Raw genomic sequence first — 21,346 nt, 5'->3', positions numbered from 1 at the left:
CAAAAAGAGAGAAGAGCCTTACTCAGCAGAGCAATAAGACACACAGCTGAGTTTGAGAAGCAACCCAAGCCCTTTGTTGGTGCAGAATTGCCCTCAAGGGCCAGTAGCTAACTTTTAAAATAGCCCTAATTACCTTTATATTTATAATGGGAAAACAGGTGGAAGTGGTCAGGAATAGTAGGTAGAAGCACAGCAGAGAAAACAGTGATATAATAGAGTCTTAAATGTCAGAATCACAGGAAAAATCAGGCTGGAGGGGACCTCTGGAGGTCTCCAGTCCAACCCTTGCTCAAAGCAGAGGTATTTCAAAGCTATCTTAGGTTGCCCAATTCTTTTCCTTCTATCCACCTTTGGCTGAACAGAGGGAATAATCTCTTCTTTCAAATCCCTGGCTCTTGCTGAGTCCACACTGCTCACTCCAGCTCATATTACTGATCACCAGAACCTTTGCACATCATCCTGGCAAAACAATTGCACCACATGTTTGCAAAGTACCCATGTATGTCTGCAGGAATAAATGCATTATTCAGATCATGCTAGCAAAGTTTTAATGAATTTTAAATTAATAAAGTCCACTAAAACCTTGAGAAAGACCCTAAAAATTTTTAATGCTATTCACTGCTTGAATAGGCTGTTATTTGCTTTCAGTGGCCCATAAGACAGATTTTTGGCCTTCTTTCAGTGACCCCCGTGGCACCAGGGACATGCCACAGAGCAGGACAAGTTATGTGACAGGAGGGGGACTCAGGGCTGAAACAGGACCTGGAGCTGGCCCAGATATAACACACCCACAACTGTGCCACATCCCCTCCTCAGCTCCCCAGAATATGAGGCTCTCAGCAGGTGGTGTTGCACCTGGGGGGCCCTGAGATGTGGTAGCATCTCGATTTACAGAGGTGATGTCCATCTGGCTGGGAACACCACATGGTGATGGCTCAGTTGGAGCATCCTCAGGATATCTTTGAGAAATCCCCAGCGAAAGGTCCCAGGTGGAAAATCACACAATAACTTCTCTAAATTCCTCAAAAATCGTGATTTTTCTCCATGGTATAATGATGCTAACTATTAGCCCCACTCAAATCCCAGCATTTGAATTTCAAACTGGATGGATGTTTTTCTCAGTCTTGCATACAATGAAATGAAAAAATACTCACAGTTCAACACCACTTCAACAGCATGACTTATAAGTTTAAAACCACTGATTTGTGAAAGAAAACTGAAACATTCTGTAGAAAATATAATCATTGTTTATCGTAGCTATCCAAGGTTATATAAAATGGATATGTTCCCTTCTAATTGTGGAAAACAATGTTGCCTCAAAGCCACATAACAAAAATCTAGGGATCTATTTAAAAATGGATTTTGTCCTTGGCTTTTCATGGTGGTTGATGGGGGAAAGTGTATGTTTGCAGCTGAAAACATCTTTGAGGGTCCCAAATCTCTCAAGTAACAACTGCCCCACCACCACCAAGCAGAAACTAAGAAAGCTGATTCCAGTCAATGCCACCCTGATACCAGCTCAGCAAGATTTTATTGTGGCAGGAACATAAGCTAAAATTTTCTAATCATGAGTGCCCTCGGTTTGCCTCTCTAAATAAAATCCTTTCTGTAATAGGGGTGTAGCATTCTCAGATGCCAGGAACTGGAAAGGGATTTTAGATGTTCCCAGCACTTCAAAATCTCAGTCCATTTAGGTTGAGTCAGCAAAGCACAGAATATCCAGATTATTTTAAGCATGCAAAGAGTTCTATTTGTGACCTTATTTTCCTTCTTACATACAGACTGAGATCTGTAAATATTGAAAAACATGAAAATTGGGTCTTCATATTTTATGAGAAAAATACTAGTCCAATCAAAAAGGAAACAACCATCTGGCACCACTCCTTCCAGATGTTTTCCTAACCATCCTCCATCTTTCCTTCCCAAATGCATGTTTTCTGCATACTCAAAGAACTGCCATGATCCCCTCTTGTTTATCCATGCCCAGCTTCAGATTTCCAAGCCTGTTATTTCTTTCGCTTTTCTTCTTACTTAATCTGTCATCCCTTCAGTCAATGAGCAGAATCTATTCAACAAACACTACTGTGTTTTTGGAAAGAATTTGCTTTTTTGTTATGTTTGTGGGTTCAAGGGATTGTGGCTGACTTGGCAGCTGCGTTTGAAAGGACAGTTTGTTAATAATTTAAACCAACACCAAGGACCACAGACCGAGGAATTTTGGAAGTAACCATGCCACCAAGATGCATTTACAACATTCACTCGAACTGAGAAGTAATCATCAATGTTTGGAGTGGTGGATTCATTGCTGGAACAGAAAATGAGTGTATTGTACCTCTGGATTCACTTTCCAAATAGATAATCTCTCCTTTTTGTACCACATGAAAAAAAATCTATAACTTCTGCAATCATGTAGGTCAGGTATCGTGGACTGGTGCAGCTGTACTGACCTTTACAGTGTAAAAAATGAAGATTATTTTTCAATCCAGCAGTTCACTGACTGTCTTGCATCAGCAGCAGCCTTTGCTGCTAGGCAGAGGGAAGATCACATATGTCATGTTTTATATTCATGAAACAGAGCTTTAAATCCAGTGAAAAGGTACTTCAGGGAAGGCTCTTCTGGAGTCTGTTGTAGCTGAATGCTGTAATGAGATCTTCAGGAAAGATAAAGTCTTCTATTTTCCCAAACTTAATAAACAAACTTCCATGAAAAACTGTTGCACAAGCAGTGTGTTGCAAATGGCAAAGCTACCTGACTCCTCACAGGAGGGTTGGAACTAAATGACTTTTGAGGTCCCTTCCAACTTGAGCCTTTCTGTGATTCTATGGGGACCTTTTGTGGACCTTGTGATTCCCTATTAATGCTGCATGCAGGATGAGACCCAGAGATCAGCAGGAGATATGGCCTTGGAGCAGCTATACTGGAGCTGCAACACCCACTCTTGTTCTGAGGAGGGAATTACAGCCACCCTAATGAAACCTAAATACACAAGAATTGCAAAAAAACCCAAGCTCCCAACTTACAGAAAGCAAATTAATCAGATGTTTCTGAAGAGGGTTCTGACTTCACCTAATAAAATTCCCACAGGTGGACACATACACTGCTGCCACCCAAATGTTTCTCACAAGTGAATCTCAGTGTTATGTTCTTAATTTTGGTACAGAGGGGATGATAGGGAAGTGGTTGAGCCATCATTCCTGCAGGGATTTAAAAACCATGTGGATGTGGCACTTGGGGACATGGTTTCGCAGTGGGCTTGGAAGTGCCAGGTTAAAGGTTGGACTCAATGATCTTAGAGGGCTTTTCCAACCTAAATATTTCTGTGATTCTATGACTCTATTACAGATTTAAATGTTTTTTATATTTGTTAAATCCATGTATCATTTTTCCTCGATACTTGAGAAATGGTTTTTTGGCAAAAAAAGGTTTGCCAGGGCCAATGACAAACGTGTATGTATCAGCACCAAGAGAAAATAAGCCCTGAAATTGGCACAGTCAAGTATGTATAAAAGATGTGTTTGCTCATGCCTCCAATCAAGGATCCTCATTAAATAACCATGTGACTCATAGAAGAAGCTACAATGAAGCAGTACAGCTCACATTTCAAATATTCATGAGCAGTCCATGGATCCCAAATATAAAGGGAATCATTTCCAAATTTGGCTCCTGAGCTAGTCTGAGGAAGTGCTGTTTGCTCACTGATATTAACACAGCTGGGAAGAGGTGCTATATTTCTCAAAACGAGGTTCATTGGTTATTTCTTTACCCTCTGAGGGGCATGGAAAATTTTACTTAAGAGAATTGTCTGGAAAAAGTAATTTCTATGAAACTGGACTTTTTTTTCTTTTCTTGTTTTTTATTGAATTAAAACTGTTTCAAAGCAAATCAAAAACATCAAAACCAAATGTCAAGTACCTAACATTTCAGTTCTTTTTCTCTGAAGTCATTCTTATTGCTTTCACTGTTTCGTCAGAGGGCAATAGTGACTCTGTGCATAAGCAGTGTGAGCACCAGTGATGATCCCAAGGTCAAAGCAGAAGCTGAACCAGCACTTGTACAAGCATACACAACCTCATTCTAGAGAGGATACACTGCAATAAACACAGAGTTCTCACAAAAATATTTTACAAAAGTATTTAATAAAACAGACCCCAAGACTGACTGAGCACCCCACCAGCAGTTCCCACACTGCCCAAGCATTTTCCTTCCAGCACAAACTGTCTGCTCTGTAGGCAACACATCATATGTATTGCCCTCCATCTTCTCCAGCTCAGCCAGCAATTTTCCATGGGACCTTAAACCTCATCCAGTTCCTATCCCCCTGCCATGGACAGGGACACCTTCCACTAGTCCAGGTTGCTCCAAGCCCCATCCAGCCTGGCCTTGAACAATTCCAGGGATGGGGCATCCACGGCTTCTCTGGCAACCTGTGCCAGGGCCTCACCACCCCCACAGGGAAGAATTTCTTCCTCACATCTAATCTAAATCTCTCCTCTTCTAGTTTAAAACCATTCCCCCTTGTCCTATCACTATCTACCCATGTAAAAAGTCACTATCCCTCTTTTATATAAGCTCCCATTAAGTACTGGAAGGCCACAATGAGGTCACCCCAGAGTCTTCTCTTCTCCAGGCTTAACAGCCCCAACTCTCAGCCTGTCTCCATAGCAGAGGTGCTCCAAGTAGTACTGGGTTTTACACTTCACTGAAACCCAGTCAAAAAACAAACAATGTCTTACTGAAGTAAAGTATCAAGTTTGTCTTCACAGTGCACATTTATAAATCAATGATGCACTTTTTCCATTTTCCTTTCACCTTAATGTTCTTAACAATATTAATTAAATCAATTTAATAAGCCTGTACTTGCTGTATCTTTTTCCCTTTCCTCCTTCCTTGGATGCAGGCACTATGCTCTTAATCTCCAAGTATCACTGCACACTTCATCTTTTATAATTTCTCCATGCCAAGCCCGCATTTCTTTAAAAATCCTCATTATTAGTCATTTATCTTAGAGCTGAAAATTGCTCTGTTTGTCCAACATTAGCCACTGAATGCTGTGTTTATGTTTGTCTGCAGGAGGCAATTCAATCCCTCCCAAGGAAAGCAGGGCTTTTCCTGCAAAACAAACAAAAAACTATTTTTCTTTTAAAAAAATTACCACCAAAAGACACTGAAACACAAAAATATCAGCCATTACTACTTTTCTGTGTCTCATGGTTGATGTGCACTTTCAAAGGGTAAGAAATGAAGATGCTGGTTTGAACCAAACAAAGACGAGAAAAGAAGGTATCAGCGTATTTCCTGCTGCCATCCTTCCTCCCACCTTATAGACTCACCAAAAATAGGGCCAGAAAGGCCTGAAAGACATCACTTAGTTCCACTGCTGGCCCTGGGCAGCAGCATCACTTCCTATGCCATCTGAGTGATGCCACTCTGCACTGCCCACTCCAGCAAAGGAGCTGCAGCCACCCACCCCCCAGCAACCTGTGTTTCTCTGTCCTACACGTCCACATTCTCTCAGAGTTTTTTCCAAATGATCAGTTTGGATCTCTTATGTTGCAACTGAAGCCACACTCATTCCTGGACATCACATTAACTCAGGCTCTTCGCTTGGGCTTTCATGTACTTAACGTACTCACAGACTGCTCTGCCTCAGCAATTCTCTCTTTTAGCTTAAACAAGCCCAGTTCTTTCAATCTTCTCTCTTAGATCGTATTTCCCAGACATCTGATCACTCTGGTCACCCTCCTTTGGGCTTTCTGCATTTCTCCTGAGGCGCTGTGCTCCAGACTGGACACCACGCTCCTCCCCAGACCGTTTGCTGCATCATGCACACAAAACACCCAGCACCATATCTCAGTGTGGCACCTGCTGTTTACCAACAGCAAAACAGCACAAAATTTGCAGCCCATGGTGGCTTGAATTTGACTTGTGTCCCTCAAAACCTCAGTCCTTCTCTGATGGACTCGTCTGGGGTTTCCCATCATGTGTTTTTGAAATTGCTCTTCCTGATGAGATGCCCTGTCCCTGCATAACCTCTTCCTATTTATTCAGAATATTTATACAGATGGCCAAGATCACTCTGATTTTTCATGGTATTCCTTGTAGTTTCCCAGTGCTAGAGGTAGAACTTGGGAGAGGTCAGCCAATCTCCAAGGGTCTGGAAAGTGAAGCCAGCGCACCAGGTCCTGCTGTGGCACAGAACTCCTCCAGGTACTACTCACATGGTGAAAGGTTGAACAGATTTATCTCTGCCTTGAAGAATGGGGATTTCATGCCCTTCCAGCTGAATAAAAGAAGTAACTGAAAAACTAAAATGCATTCAAAGGCATTTTTAAGAACAATTATGTTAATAGCTCCAACTGAACAAAAGGTGGAGGGAGATGGTTTTGCAGGCAAAGTCCGTCTCCAGAGCTCATGAGCGCGGGAGATGTGGACCAAAAGGCACCTGCAGAGTTTATAAGCTTAACCCCCTGCCACTGTAAGCATCAAATTACCTAATTCCCTTCATAAATTTATGAGAAATCCATTGCTTGAGAAATGCAAATTCCTGAGAGGAGTTTGGATTTCTTTTTCTTGCTATTCATTTTTCTCGCTATTCATTTTTCTCTCTATCCTGACTTCTCCTTTACAGTTTGACACTCCTGTGCAATTTATACGATTTTATCCTTCTACCTGCACTGACTTTTAGTGTAGCTCATTTCTCCTGCCAGTTTCACCAAGCAACAGGAGAAAACACCCTTTTCCCTATCAACTTTATGTTGGACAAGGTAAGAAACCAACTCCTCTAACTTATCTTCTCAAAGATGGCCTTGTACCTGGCACTGCAGGGCAGTTGTCACCAGAAATCTGAGCAAGCAACTCTGCAGACAACATGGTGCTTTGCTCACATCTGGCTTTTCCATTCCTAAAAGCTACAAAAGCTTGGGACACCTGGTGCTGAGTGCAGGCAGGAGCAGAAGATTACTGGTAAACTTTGGATCTTTCCTGCTCTGGCAGTTGCTGCCATCCAGCTTAATGGGTCTGAAATGGATTGAAAACTTCTGGAACAGGCTATTTTTTTTCCTGAAAAGCTGGTTAAAACATGCAGCACAGAAAGTCTGAGGGTGCATTTCTCACTGCAGCTCCAAGTTCAGGGTGGGGAAGGGGAACCTAATGGCCTCTAGACTCTGCTTCCTAAGCATGGAGGACCTCCATTGCTTTCCTGCTCACACAAAGAGAGAAAGGGAGGGCTTTTCAAAAAGAAATTGTCTCGTATAGAAACTAGGAAGAAAGAGTCTGATTTGCTGTCTTCACAAACTTTCCTTCCCTTGTTTAGCCTTGACAGGCAAGTCATACTTGTAAGTAAGGGAGGGAGCACTATGTAATGGTGTTGACCTGTTTGAACGAATCCAGAGGAGAGCCACTAAGTGGATCACAGGTCTGGAGCACCTCTGCTTTGCAGACAGGCTGAGGGAGTTGGGATTGTTCAGCCTGGAGAAGGGAAGGCTCTGGTGAGACCTTAGTGCCCTGTCTAGTGCCTAAAGGGGCTCCAAGAGAGCTGGAGAGGGACTTTTCACAAGGGCCTGGAGTGACAGGACAAGGGGGAATGGCTTCAAACTGATAGAGGGCAGCATTAGATTAAATCTTGGAATGAAATTCTTATGGTAAAGTCACTGGAACAGGTTGTCCAGAGAAGCTGTGGACTCCCTATCCCTGGAAGTGTTCAAGACCACGTTGGATGGGGCTTTGAGCAACCTCATCTAGTGGAACGTGTCCCTGCTTACAACAGGACTGTTGGAACTAGATGATCTTTAATACTCCTTCCAACCCAAACCATTCTATGATTTATGATTCTATGCTAATTATTTAAATCCAAGGATGCTGGGCAGCTGCTGGCTTGGGGAACTGTTGTCTTCATGCCTTCTTCACCATAGAAGTGGCAAAGTCATCTGCCATAGAGAAGAACCTGCTTGGTGTTATAGTTCAGCAGCTGTTAGATGGGCTGGACCAGGAGGCAATTTCATTTTCACCAGTGACAGAGAACCAAGGTCACACTCCTGTTGACTGCATTAAATAGGTGCCCACAAATCCTACTTGTTGGTGCACTAGCTCTCAGTTTTAAAGAGCATTTTCAAGCTAGGAGTATTTATGTTGTTACTCTTCAGACAGCAATGTCAAAGAATAAGTCATAAATGCAGAGTTGAAATTAAGCCTACTGATTGCAGTGGTTTGTGTTTTTCCTGACATTAGCTGGAAGTGGAGCTATTGCAAAAAAACATTCTGTCCTGTGGGAAAATTTCATATTATTTTCAATTTTCTTTTCATCTCAAATCAGGGGGAAACAGAAAACCTTTCTATGGAAGAGAAAGCTCCACAGGAAAAACATTTGGAAATGTTGAAACACGTTGCTGCAGCAAATTTAGCAATGTCAGTAGAGATGGCAAATGACACATGGTATCCCCTCTGTGTTGCTGAGCTGGAAGGGTGAATGCCTTTGCAAAACATAACTAAGGATTCTTAATAAGAATTTAAAAGTGAAAACATGCAGAAAAAAATTAACTGTCTTCAGGAACCTAAATAAAAATAGCTGCCCTACATTTTTTCAGGAGAGAGGAATGACTTTTTGGAGTCTCAGCCTGAGAGGCCCCCCAAACTGAGTCACTGATGGTGAAGCTGAAACCCCTTTTGGAGCAGCCTGGCACTGCCTGGGCCTCAGCAGAACCAGACCTAGTTCAAATGCAGCTTTTGGGGACTATTTATAAGACTTTTCACTCCACTGTGGACTAGTTGTCCTATCAACAAAGCAGTAATAAAGGTTTCTTACACCTCCCCAAAATGCAACCTGAGGAACAAGAGCTTAGTCTTGCATTCTGTGCTTTTCACTGACTCTTGGAAAGCAAAGGGAGATGTTGGCAGAGAGCTGGCCAAGAAAAAGAAAATAGAAACACACAGACATTATGAAGCAAGACTCCAAGTACAACAAACTACTAGTTCCAGTAAATGCCAAAGACCCAAGTGGGTTATGGGCAGGGAAGGGGAAAACTGAGGACTAAGAAAGTGCTGGAAGATGTGGCAGTTCCATTTCCAGCACGTTGCTTATATGCTGAAAAATCCCTTTTCTGCTCATTTAGCACAGCTGGAACATTGCTAAAATCAAACCTTCCCTGTGAAATATTTTTTGCAAATCAGCACAATCTGCAGCACATTTTTCTTCCCTTGTGGGGAGGGAGGTGTCGGGAGTTACCATCCGGCTGTGATGGAACAGTCAGAAGAAATTCCTGAAATCCTGGTTGCTGAAGCTCAGGCTCTGGCCAGTATCTCAGAGTGACTGTGTCCACTCTCTGCTGACAGCTGCAGCCAGTTATCTGCAGGCTGAGGTGGGAAAACAGGCACCAGATTTTATGCAGACATCAGACTAAGGGAACAAGTAGTAGAAGAAGGAGCGACTGAAGCTGCACTTCTGGGATCAATTCACAGAGCAGTGTAGAAACAGTTCATCCAGTGCAGATCACATCAGAAATTATCTTGATGACAAAGGAAAAAAAAAATGAAGCTGTTCTGTGCGTCTTCCTGCTCTTTAGGGTGCAATCAGAGCACATCTTCAGCATTGCTATTAGCATTCCTCCACCAAAGAAATCTCAGCAAAGCACTGAGCTCTCATTTTCAAAAGATGATGCTGGAAACCTTCCCAGATTATATATTTTCCTCTTTAATTTATACCTCTGAGGATAATGCTAATCAAGGATGCAGCAAAAGTGGTGAGACATCCTCGGACCCGGGCTGATTTATTAACAGTGGTTGCATTATTCTCACTTGGAGAATGATGCTAGTATCCCATGCTTCCATAAAAAAAAAAAAAGTCCTGCTTACTGGTAGGTTATCAAATACAGGCTGACAATGTACTTGCACAGCAGATATGCATAAGTGCATTGCACAGTGTGATTCATCTGCAAAACATCCAGCATGCTAGAAGCTCATTTTAAAGTAGGTTAGAAGAACAATTCATTAAAAAGCAAGGGCAGAGAGAAAGGAGGGGGGAAAAAAAGAAACCCAAACTCTAAAATCTCCTGCTGGGAATGATACATTTTCTTCTCACTCTTTGTTCAGCCCCCTTCTCCTCACATTACTTTTGAATAGAGTTTGGATGGCATAGGGATGGACAACCATGTAAAAATACATGTAGCTAGACAAATATTACAAATGCCATCTTCCAGGCCTGGCAAATCTACCAAATATTCCAGGGATTATACATGGTCTGTTTAGCACGTTCAAAGTGGAAGGAGGTTGCATATATTTCACAGAGCATAAATCCCCAGGCCTGTCTCCTTAGCTCTGACCTGAACTTCTACTACACAGACACTGGATTATAAAGGCTAATGTCAAAAGGACTTTCAAGAAAAAAAGGACTCCCAAAATGGCAACTGGCTTTTACTATGATAACTGCTCAGATAATCCGCCCTAATCTCCAGCAGTATTTTTTAGGATAGGAAAAAAAAAACAACAACCAAAAAAATGTACATGACATGGCAATTCTAAAATAGAATAAAGGACCTCGCAGGCCAGAATTAGTGCTTTTAAAATGGAATTTATGTGTATTTGGAATAAATGTGCTGCTATAAAAGCAAATGTAGGCAAGATACATTTCTAAACACTTTGGTGCCAGCCAAATGAGGTGAAACATATGAGTTGATTTCAGAATAATTTGAAAATATATTTTTATTAATATTATTTTAATCTGTGTATCTCTTGCAGAAACATTTTTTTTGGTCTGATGACAAGTTTCTAAAAAAAATTTAAATTTCAGAAAATTCGGTCCTTTCTCCTGGCAGCAGCAGAGGTAAGTATGCATTTTCAAAAGCAGGGTTCCTATGAAAAAATAAACCAGGTTTTACTCAGGGACTCCACATCTGTCCATGTGATCAATTAACTGTTTGCTTGACTTTTCAGTTCTGTGTGAAATATACACACATTAAACACACATGAAACTTTTTACATAGAGAATTAGGTACTAACTACTCAGGATCTCCAGAAATCCTATCTTGCCAGAAACAAAAGATGTCACTTACAGCCATTTTGCTACAAGGATTTAATTAAATTCATAAGCAGAGTTACTGCCCAGAGAATCCAACCCCCTCTTTTTTTTTTTTCATAAACAATGTGTTCAGAGGAGATGACTCCTCTGGGACTTCTCACTCTCACACATCATCTTGGAGCTTCACCTTTGGGCCCAACACCTTTCCTGCAAACTAATTACAGTCTGAGAATCACAGATTATAAACACAGACTTTCAGGATAACCAGGAAGTTTCTGAGAAATCAATTCTAGATTCAACCCCAGTGATCATTTGCTAGAGCAGTAGAGAAATCAGCAACTATGTAAATACTGCATTATGTCTCTTTATAAAGAACTGCAAAAGCTGCAAAAGAGAGGAGTCAGCCTCAGCTTTAGGTCAGCCCTACATCAAAGGCAACTGCCTCAATTAAAGTTTAGTGCACAGCAGTACTGCAGTTTAGAGCATTTGGTCAATGATGTTTACCAAAGCTATAAACTTTTGTAATAAAAAGGAAAAAAAACCCAACCCATCAAAATGGCAAACATGGTACATCCTAAGAGAAAGATGAGCGCTAGCCAGAAGATTAAAAAATTGAGATACACATTTTTATAACTTTTCTCAGGGGCAGCAGGAGACATTTCCCTTTTTACTACAGTGGGCAAATAACAAATGATTGCTGCTCCTATCACACAGCTACACCTGCATGGAGCAGTTCAGCTTCCAGTTCAGCTGAAGTGCACATTTAATTTCCAGCATGTTGCATCGTGCTTCACTGCTGAAGTCAACAGGAATGAAAATATCCTGCAATGCAAAACGTTTCCTACGCACACGAGCAGCAAATGCATCTATTTAGCCTCCACATCAAGGACAACAAGGGAAAGGCCTAATTAAGACTGATTGGAATTCAGAGCCCTCCATGCTCCAGTAGTCAGTGGAGAGATGGTGCCTGTGAAACCTCATTGCCCCCTCCCAACAAAGCACATGGAATGCTGCTCAGGAGATGAGAGGAGAGATGAGACACTGCTCCCCAGGTCTGCTGGTTGCAGGTTTTCACCTCCCACTCTGGACGTGGCCTTGGTGCGTGTTCTTCACGCAGGGAGAAGGATGCAGCTGACCCGAATACGAGTGAACACTTGCACAGTGGTGGCAGATTTAGAGCAACTTTTAGGCTGTGCTCTGGATCCAGCCCTCTGCCCTGCCAGGGATAAATAATTTCCAAGCAAAGCTGCTCTGCTGGTTATGTGTGCATCAGGACCTACATGGGGTGAGGGACTCCCCACCCCCCTGACATACAAAATGCTGTTTGTGGTGTGCATGGGCATCCCCCCTGCACCAGCCTTGCTACCTCCTACTTAGGGGATGGGATTAGGCCTGTAAATGGCAGAACTCCCTTGCTGATCACAACCCATAAATGCAGCCTGTCTCTCCAGCAGTGCTTTTACAGATGCCCCTGAGTGCTCTTGGGAGCAGTGTGGAGGGGATCAGGCTCAGCTGAAGAACATCAGCACAAACTCTGATGGCTCGGGCTGTCTGCAGCTCTTCTCCAGACAGCTGTGCTGCAGAGACTGCCTGGGGTGAGGATTTTAAGGGGTGAGGATTTTCAGGCTGTTTGGTCGTGCAGCCAGTGACTGGCGCAGTGCAGGCAAAGCTGGGGATGTCGTTCAGATCTGTAACTTCTGCATTTGTGGCTTTGGAATGTGCTTCCACGGGGTGAGGGACAGCACCCCAGGCTGTGTTTGGGATACAAAGCAGTGGCCAGACACTGTGCCCTGGTGCTGTGTTGTGTTTCCTCCTCCTCAGCCACGGGGCTCACCCAGGGGCACCCACATGTGCACCCGAGACATGGAGTGATATTTGCACAGAAAAAAACCTCAGAGACAAGCACAAGATCCCCAGGGGCTGGCAGGAGGAAGATTTCCAGCCTGACAAGGCTGACCCATACATTTGCTTTTTACTGGCTGCAGTTAACAAGCCCTTCTATGTCTTTTTACAAACAATAAATCAGCTGCAGTTAATAAATTCAGCACTGCTGAAAAAGTAAGCCATAATTCACGTCCTGAATGGCACAGTAAAGCCTCGAGATGACATAACTCTGAGGGTCTGCAGAGTCACCCCCGTGCAGAAACCATCCTTTGATGAGAATCCTCCCCTGCTCCATCCTCACCTGTACCCAGGCAAACACCCCACTGCAGCACTGCATCCAGGATGGGAGTCACCCTGTTCAAAGGACATGTTGGGAATGCTGCAGCAGATAGTGGCAATTGTGTTGAAATAATCTCTGAAGAACCATCCACCTTTTCCAACACAAGATCTCATGACTGTTACAGGCTGTATCAAGGGCAGGCGACTCATTACAGCAGTGAAAGAAAGATTCAAATACCTCTTTTATCAGCTGTTATTTAAATAAAGATGGAAAAGCCCACTCTTTAGGAATATTAAAGTATAAAGACAAATATTGAGATAACATCTCAATATTTGAAAGAGACAGGCTTATGAAGGCTGTAGTCATTTCCAACAATTTTTATTCTCACCGGGACGCATACAATGGATCAAAATAAACAACAGCAACATTATAAAGACTTTCACTCTAAGTTTTCAATGTATTTAAATGTTATTTTTTACAGTGCTGTAATGAGGTAGGTAAGAGCTGGTGCCTTCATTTTACAGACAAGTGACCTGAAGCAGTTTAGTCTAATGGGTAATAAAGCCAATTTATCCATGATATATCTTCTAATTCATTTACCCCTAAATTCAGCAAAACATATGCTCACCTTTATGCATATGCTTAAGAGCATCCTAATTTTTAATAGCAGTTAAGAATGTGCTTATGTTCCATATAATTAGGATCTTAAATACTTGATTGAAACAAAGAGGACTGAAAAAGGGGATTAAGGTCCCCTCTATTTCGAATCCTGTTTTGCAAGTGAGTGCCAAGAATTTACTCTCACTGTTTGTTGGAGATAGGAGGATTCTTGGAGGAATAGGTTGATCCTAAATCAGAAGTGTCTTAAAAGAACAAGAACACTAAATGTAGGGTGTGTTCCTGAGTGCTGAATCATGCCAAGTCTACAGAAGCACATACATTTACTTTTCCTAAATTAGAAAACTAATAACAAATAATGCTTCATTACTTGAAACGGTGTGAGGGCTGCCTTTTCTTTTGCAAAAGACAACAACAGCCCAACAACAAGAACACTCAGAATTTTTTAAGCAGTCTTGATCCCGCAGTAAGAATAGAACATGAAAAACAGACACAAGGACATAACTGCTGTATTAAAAATGAAAAAGCTTAGTATGTACTTGGCCCATTTTAGAGGTACTGACTACTCAGGAGGGAAAGTGAGGCAAATTCCTAAGAAGTCACCCATTTAAAAGTCTCCATTCCCTGTTGATGATGTGGATCTCTGGCACAACTCCTTGAATATTTCAGGAATTTTGAGCTAAAACACAGGTAAACAAAATAATTAGGTCTTGGGGCCAAATCAGGTCTCAGGGCTTAAAGCAGAGCCTAACACTAGTCCTGAGCATCACGGGCCAATCCAGGCCACACAACTGGGCTGGCACTGTTTTGTGGGACAGTCTCTGAGGACATGATAAACAGACCTGTGGGATCTGCCCAAACTTTTCTGGGAGGGCTGAGACAGAGGCAACACACATTTGCTGGGATCACCATCTGCAGACAGATAGAGAGCACGTGCTGAGTGTACATGTACTGCACACTGCAGCTTTGGGGGGAAAAATAAGGCATAAAAATAAGGCATAAAACATGTCATTGAATGGCATTTCCAGAGCAGCACTAAAAAGGAGGCAGATGTGCCTCCCAGGACCCTTAGACCAGTGAGATATAATGAACCACCAAGCCCAGGGGAGATTCACAGCCCAGAAAATACCGCAACATGCCAAACCCAATGCTTGCCACAACTGGGACATCCAAAGCCTCTCCCCTCCAAGCTGTTCTCCTCCCCAACCTGTCCTCCTCAGTTTCTTGCCTATAAATAAAACATCTCATTACTGAGTGATGAAGATTAAAATAAGGCAGGTGAATCACCCTCCCTGGTACTACTTTGCTCTTTCATCTGCCTCATCATCATCCTCAACCTATTTGCAGCCCTGAAGGCTGAAGAGAACTCATCAGTGTGAAAGCCAAAGCAGGGATGGAGCTACCTGCATTCCTGTTGGGAACAGGGCAAAACCAGCTGCATTTTGATCTGTATGGAGTTGAGGACTACATTGCTGCACAGATTTAAAACCAGGAGTTTTTATGCACCTCTGAGTGCACCCTCAGATGCAGAGCACTTGCTGGAGGAGCTCAACAGCAGCTGTTGCTCCTACTTTACTCAAGTGGGAATAGAGGATGGTATTTCAATAGGAATTTTTTTTTTATGAAATAGAGGATGGTATTTCAATAGGAATTTTTTTTTTTTTTTGATGGCTGACTGTGGGCTTTGGCCACCTTGTCAAGCTTCATGAGGATTACAAAACCAGAAAGATCCAAGAAAAATCCGCTGTGTTCCTCTCTCTCTCTCTGCAAAATCTGCTTGCACTTACAAAGCCCTGGGGAATGCAAAGGGCCTCCATCAAACAATCTCTGTCACCTTCACTCAAAACCAGTAGATCAGAACGTCTGAGTGACTAATCCAGGGAGCAGAGAAAAAATAAATTCAATTCCCTAAATCAGAAAGGACTAAAATGTCAATAATAGAATTGGCTTGAATAGATACTCTTCCAAAGTGAGACTGAATCTGGCCTCAGTTGGCTAAATCTGAGCAAGATTGCCTAGCAGCTGAGGATATATTTCCAAACATCTGCTGAGGCTCCCCTGTGACATGCCAGCGAATCCACCAGATCTAGATTTTCTACAGCAACATGAAAAAATCAGGGTTTGGACTGTGGCCTTTACAGTGCACGTGGCGTTGAGCAGTACATTGCCATGGATGCTCAGGGAGTGGAGCCCTTGACAAAGCACAGTACCTGGAAAGGGAAAGGGGTGGGAAGGCCACAAAGAGCCAGTTACCTTGGGGAACCTGCTGTTTGTTCATGATCTGACATCCCAAAAAGTGTCAGTGCCAAACCCAAGTGGTGCAGACATACATGTTCATACTCCCTTCTCTCCACCTAGATGAACCATTGAACTCTCATCTGCCTCAAAACCATCAAAAACTTCTTTTATGCTGTGGTGTAAAGGTGTCAGTAACTCTCCCTCTCCAGTAACAGGAGAGAAACAATAAACTGATATTTACAGGTGATTGTTTTATCAGTGCAAACACAGTCTTTTGCCAGGAGCACCTCAGCGCAATCCCGTGTGGGCAGAGGGTTGGTGGGTTAGCTCATGGTGAGAGCATGAAGCTACACAGCACATGCCTTCAAACTCAACTTCTACAAATTAGAGAGATGCTTTTTAAATGTCTTTACTAAAAGCACTGAGCCTAGAGAGTCTGTCCTTGACATGGATCAGCAAGAGCCAAGTTTGCACATGGTCTTGGGTGCTGTATTTATGTCCATCAGGGAATGAAACACTCCAGGGATCTGGTTCTCACTGCTCCTCAGCAGGCAGGGGCTGTTCCTCAACTCATCTGCCTCATCCAAGCAGCTTCTAGTCCCTCCTTTCCGCCTCTCCTCACTGGCACATACCACATGGGTGCTGTTCAGTCCCATAAGCACAGGACTTTTGTGCCACTGAGGCACCCCAGGGGACGTGGCTGCTATTCCAGAAGGGTTCCCATAGGCCATATTTGCCATTCCATTGTGTCCCTGTAGAAGTGTCCCAGTTATTGATGCCATCCCCTGTGACACTGGCCACCTCTCCTTTGGGCAGCTGGAAATGAGACAGGATTGTCAGGGATGTCCCGACTGCTACGGCCTGTCTGATGGCAAAGAGCATCCTGGAGTGAATATCAGCAGGCAGGGTTCACTGGCAGCAATCTCAATCTCACCTACATGAACATAGGGGCATAACACCACTGCCTAAATCACTTCACAGAACCCCACCAATGCACAACACTGCCCACAGCTTCCGAGATCCTTCCACAGGAATCGTCATTTTTATGACTTTCTGCCCTATTCCCACTCTTTTTTCCCCTAAGCACACCTTGCACCATGGAGGTACAGTCTGTTCTTACATTTTGCCACTTCTCTGGAGGAAACCATATGTATTTATCTTGGGGAATTCCTGGTAGCCTGTGTAATATTTTTGAAAATAATTCTTGTCAAGGGATTTTAATCACTGTTGATGAATAAAAATGAAATAACAGAATCTATGACCAGATGGTGTGTTGGGTGGCATGGGGCTCTCTTCACTAACATGCAACTGCTCACCAGCCTTTCAGGACCACTTCACTCACCAGTCCTTGCAAGAGCTCCCTGCAATCTCCTCTCAATCCCGAACCAAATTAATTTTTGGGAAGGAGAAAAACTCCACATTTAAGGGAGAGAAACATTTTCAGTAAAATCCAGGGGCCAAGTATAAGGGCAAGAGAAACAGCTTTGTCCCTGCCTAGAAGCTACTGGAATTATCTTCATTGGATCTCTGCAGGAGGAGAAGCCAATGTGGGGTCTGCAACTTCTCATTGCCCTGACTTTGCTTGAGAAACCTCTGAGCTTTCCACTCTTCATGGGAATTTTTTCCTGCAGTCTCAGTCATTGCCGATTTTGGTTGATCCAGAGAATGGGGAGTGAAATCCATTGCTTTTCATCATTCAGAAACCACTCACAAGGTTTTGACACAAAGCCAGCTTGGCTCAAAGCTGGGCCCACAGCCAGCTTGAAAATATTCCTGAACCTTTCAACAATCCCTGGCTGGTTTTCAAGCTTAAAACAAAAGCCAAGATCAGGGAAAGTTTGCAAATTTTTAGGTTGTATAAGAAAATTTCTGTACAACCTGTGATAAATTCCCACCATTTACTTTCAGGTATTTTCATGCTGGGAGAACCTCTCAGACTCCAAACCCTGCTCTTGCCTCAGAAAGCATAACCATATTTTTCACAAAATAAGACTGGTCTGATAGGTGTGGAGGAAGATATGGAATGTGCTGGGAAGCTACCTGAAAAACATTCTGTCCAGCTCACTCTTGTTTGGATGGATTGCTCATTGTCTCAAGTGTCCCCAGATGGCCCATTGTACAAGGAGTGCTCGAGTTTATGGCAGCCTGTGTCAGTGTCATAAAAAGCTGGAGTTGGGTATCTCCTGCTGGGTCCATTCCTACAGCTTAGAAACAGGCAGGAATCCCTTTCCAAGCAGGAGAATTAGAGAGTTTTCTGAAAAACTTGACAGGTTTAGATGTTCAGCAATATTACAGTCTTCTTATCCAGAAACTTATGAATACTTAGTCACACAGAGAGAACAGAGAAATTATTTACTTCCCTGGGTGAAGGGAGCAGGAGCTGTAGGTCTCTGCGTGGTGTGGAACAGAAATACAGATGCTACAGCCACAAACAGAGACAGAGACTGCGTGCGCAGGACTGCACTGGTGGGGATGCTGCTCTGTCTGCCATGGTTGGCTAGACATGCACACAGCCACACAACAGTCCTTTATTGAACAGGGAGAACAAAATGGGAAATGTTTAAAGCACATTACTAGTCTTATGATATCGCTAATTTGACAGTCTGACAACCCACGGCCAGCAAACACCAATAAAGGTCTGTATTGCTCACTTTACCTCCTGCTTGACACAGTTTGACACATGCAAACATGTCTAAACCCCCTTTGCAGAGGATTGCAAAAGCTGGAAATTTTCTTTGCTTCTCTTTCTCTCTTCTTTCTTTCTTCTTTCTTCTTTCTTCTTTCTTCTTTCTTCTTTCTTCTTTCTTTCTTTCTTTTTCCTTTTTCTTTTTCTTCTCTTTCTTTCTGCCTGTCCAATCTGCATTTTATAAGTGTTGGTCTACAGATCAGATTAAGCCTGAAGAAGCCTTCATTAAATGTAAGCAGTACCACAGTGATTCCATTTGATGGGGATCTACACAATTTAAGAGACCACCCCTCTTTGTTCTGTATGCTAAGATTCAGCATGGCCATATTTTCATCCATCGGTGAACAAAAAAATCTCACAAGATTCTTTTCCCCCTTCTTTGTGTCATTATACTCTTGAGGTAACCCTACCTGGAGCCCCCAGTCCTGCCCCTCTTTGCACACTGTCAAACAGCCTCACATTGCCAGCCATCTGCCTCTCTCTCCAGTAGAAAGTCACGTTTCACAACCTAACACTCAGCTCAGCGAATGAGCAGCACATCAGCAGATTAGCTGCCTGCCCAAAGCTACAAAACAGCAAAACATTTCCCACATCAGCTGATGGGCGTTAGATCCCATTTTACTACTCAACTCAGTCACATCAAGCAGACAGAAAAGCACCAGGGAAACATCCATGTTGAGAGCACACACATGCACCGATGCACACTCAGACCCTGGAAAGCCATACATGTGGGCATCAGCAGAATGGCACATGTGGACACTCAGGCTGTGCTGTTTCTGGCCAGCTACTCTTTGTGCTGATTGACTGAGGGGATTAGAAGGGACTCAGCCCAAAAACGCAGTTCCTAATGCTCCTGCAGCTATTGCATAACAGAGATCGATTCCCATCCCAAGCCCTGACCCTCAACTTACTCAAGACAAGTTTAATGCTTCAGGCTGTATAATGGAAACATCTACTTCCCAGTGAAGAGGAATCTAGATGGGATGCATCAGCTCCCTCAGGGCTGGGTTATTTGGCTATTTGGGTTCTCTGACAGACAGCAACGGAAAAGAAAGTAAGAAAGTGGCACCAAGAAGGAAAGAGAGTCATTTTCCCCCAAGCATTTCTACCAGGAGCTACGGGAAGCTGAAGCCTTCTTGGGTTCATTAATAGAGGTATACCTGCTACCAATACAACTACTAAAGAAAGGAACCCTAAACCAAGGGAAATCGAACACTTCCCAAAAGTAAACTGAAAATTAGTGAACCTGCAGACCCTCAACTAAATGCAACTGAAGCCAAACACACCTCAAAAGCCAAAAGGAGGAAAACACAGCAACCAAAAAGTCCACAATTAAATGAACAAGTCTCAAAAGCATGCAGAAAATGTACAAACACTTCAGAATAGGCACTCCATTAAAAGCTGCATGCTGAAATAACGTAAGAGGCCACGCAGGAATTCCAGGTGCAGGGGGAATGGCTGAAGTAACTCCGCTGAGATCTGTCACTCCAGGTGTGAACAGGTGTACGACAAACGAGGACAGAGCCACATCAAATCAAGTGAAATCAAATGGCCTCCAACATTTGACTGAAATCTGGGTGTCCCATGCCTAACAAACTGCAAAGAGCTTTAGGGAACTTGGCTGGCTCCTGCATCACCCCTCCCCCACATCAGCAAAAAATAACTATTTGCAAAGGCCGCAATTCCTCGTTATTTTCTGTTTTCCTACATGCTCTCACTAACTCCTTAGTAATGTTTCCAAGCAGCCAGGCTGGGAGAAGAACATAGGAAGGGATAGAAACGAGACAACCAAGAGATGCTGTTGCCAGGGCCCCTTTGTTGAGCATCTCTGGGTACCCCTCGCCTTTTACCTGGGGATGCAGTCGCCATGGTAACGGGCGGGTGTTCCCTGGCGGAGCCAAAAACCAGATGTTCCCGCTGCTGAGCCCCGTCGCCATCCCGAAGCGGAGCCCCAGTTGCGTACTGGTCCGCCCCGTCCGCAGCCCAGTGCCCGCCAGTGCCCGCCAGCAGCAGGTCCTGGGGGTCCGGCGGGGCTGACATGCTGCCTGCAAGGCGGCCGCTGATCTCCGGCTCTCGGGACGCAGCGGGAGCCACCGAAGGAGCTGCGGTGGCCGCCGGGCTCGACGGTGCTGCGGCCGCGCTGGAGTGTGGCCGGCTGCGGGGACCGGGAGCCGCCGCTGCCGCTGCTGCTGCTGTTGCTGTTGCTGTATCTCCACTAGCGCTTATTACGCAGGTGAAAATGGCTTGTTAGTTGGAGCCTTCCAGCCCTTGCGTCACCCTGTGGCTGGCATATCACAGGGCAGGAATCTGCCAGCCGGGCTGCTGCTCTCCCCCGTTTAACTGCTTCGGCAGGGTACGCATCGGCTTGTGTGGATAAGGGAAGAAATGTCCCCCTTCCAGGCGGGCACACGCCTCCCTCTCCTCTCCTGCCGCCCCCCTCTCGGCGCGCATCCCCCTCCTCCGCATCCCTCCCGCTCCAGAGCATCCCGCAGGCGCCGCAGCCGGGCACGGCAACGCGCCCGCCGGGAGAGCCGCCGGCTCCTCCTGCACCGCCGGGCTCGGCGGAGAGGGCACACAGCCCTCAGCGAAGAGCACCCTACAATCACCCCATTCCTGCCCGTCTCGGCCAGC

The 21,346-nt window shown here is 44.1% G+C and overlaps 1 protein-coding gene across 1 annotated transcript in view; it reads right to left on the bottom strand.

Annotated features, from left to right (window-relative positions):
• RTN1 (reticulon 1) overlaps nucleotides 1–21,124 on the bottom strand; it is a 120,804-nt gene extending 99,680 nt beyond the window's left edge. Inside the window, exon 1 of the mRNA XM_008922195.3 lies at nucleotides 20,566–21,124. Coding sequence (XP_008920443.3) covers nucleotides 20,566–20,755 — 190 coding nt within the window. The 5' untranslated portion in view covers nucleotides 20,756–21,124. The remainder of the gene's footprint in view (nucleotides 1–20,565) is intronic.
• Nucleotides 21,125–21,346: the final 222 nt, after the last annotated feature.

Source organism: Manacus vitellinus, unplaced genomic scaffold, assembly GCF_001715985.3.
Source record: "Manacus vitellinus isolate BGI_N305 unplaced genomic scaffold, ASM171598v3 scaffold_6_pilon, whole genome shotgun sequence".
NCBI classification, from domain to species: Eukaryota; Metazoa; Chordata; class Aves; order Passeriformes; family Pipridae; genus Manacus; species Manacus vitellinus.
The sequence above is the reverse complement of the archived record's forward strand: the minus strand, read 5'-3'. Positions and strand labels throughout refer to the sequence as shown.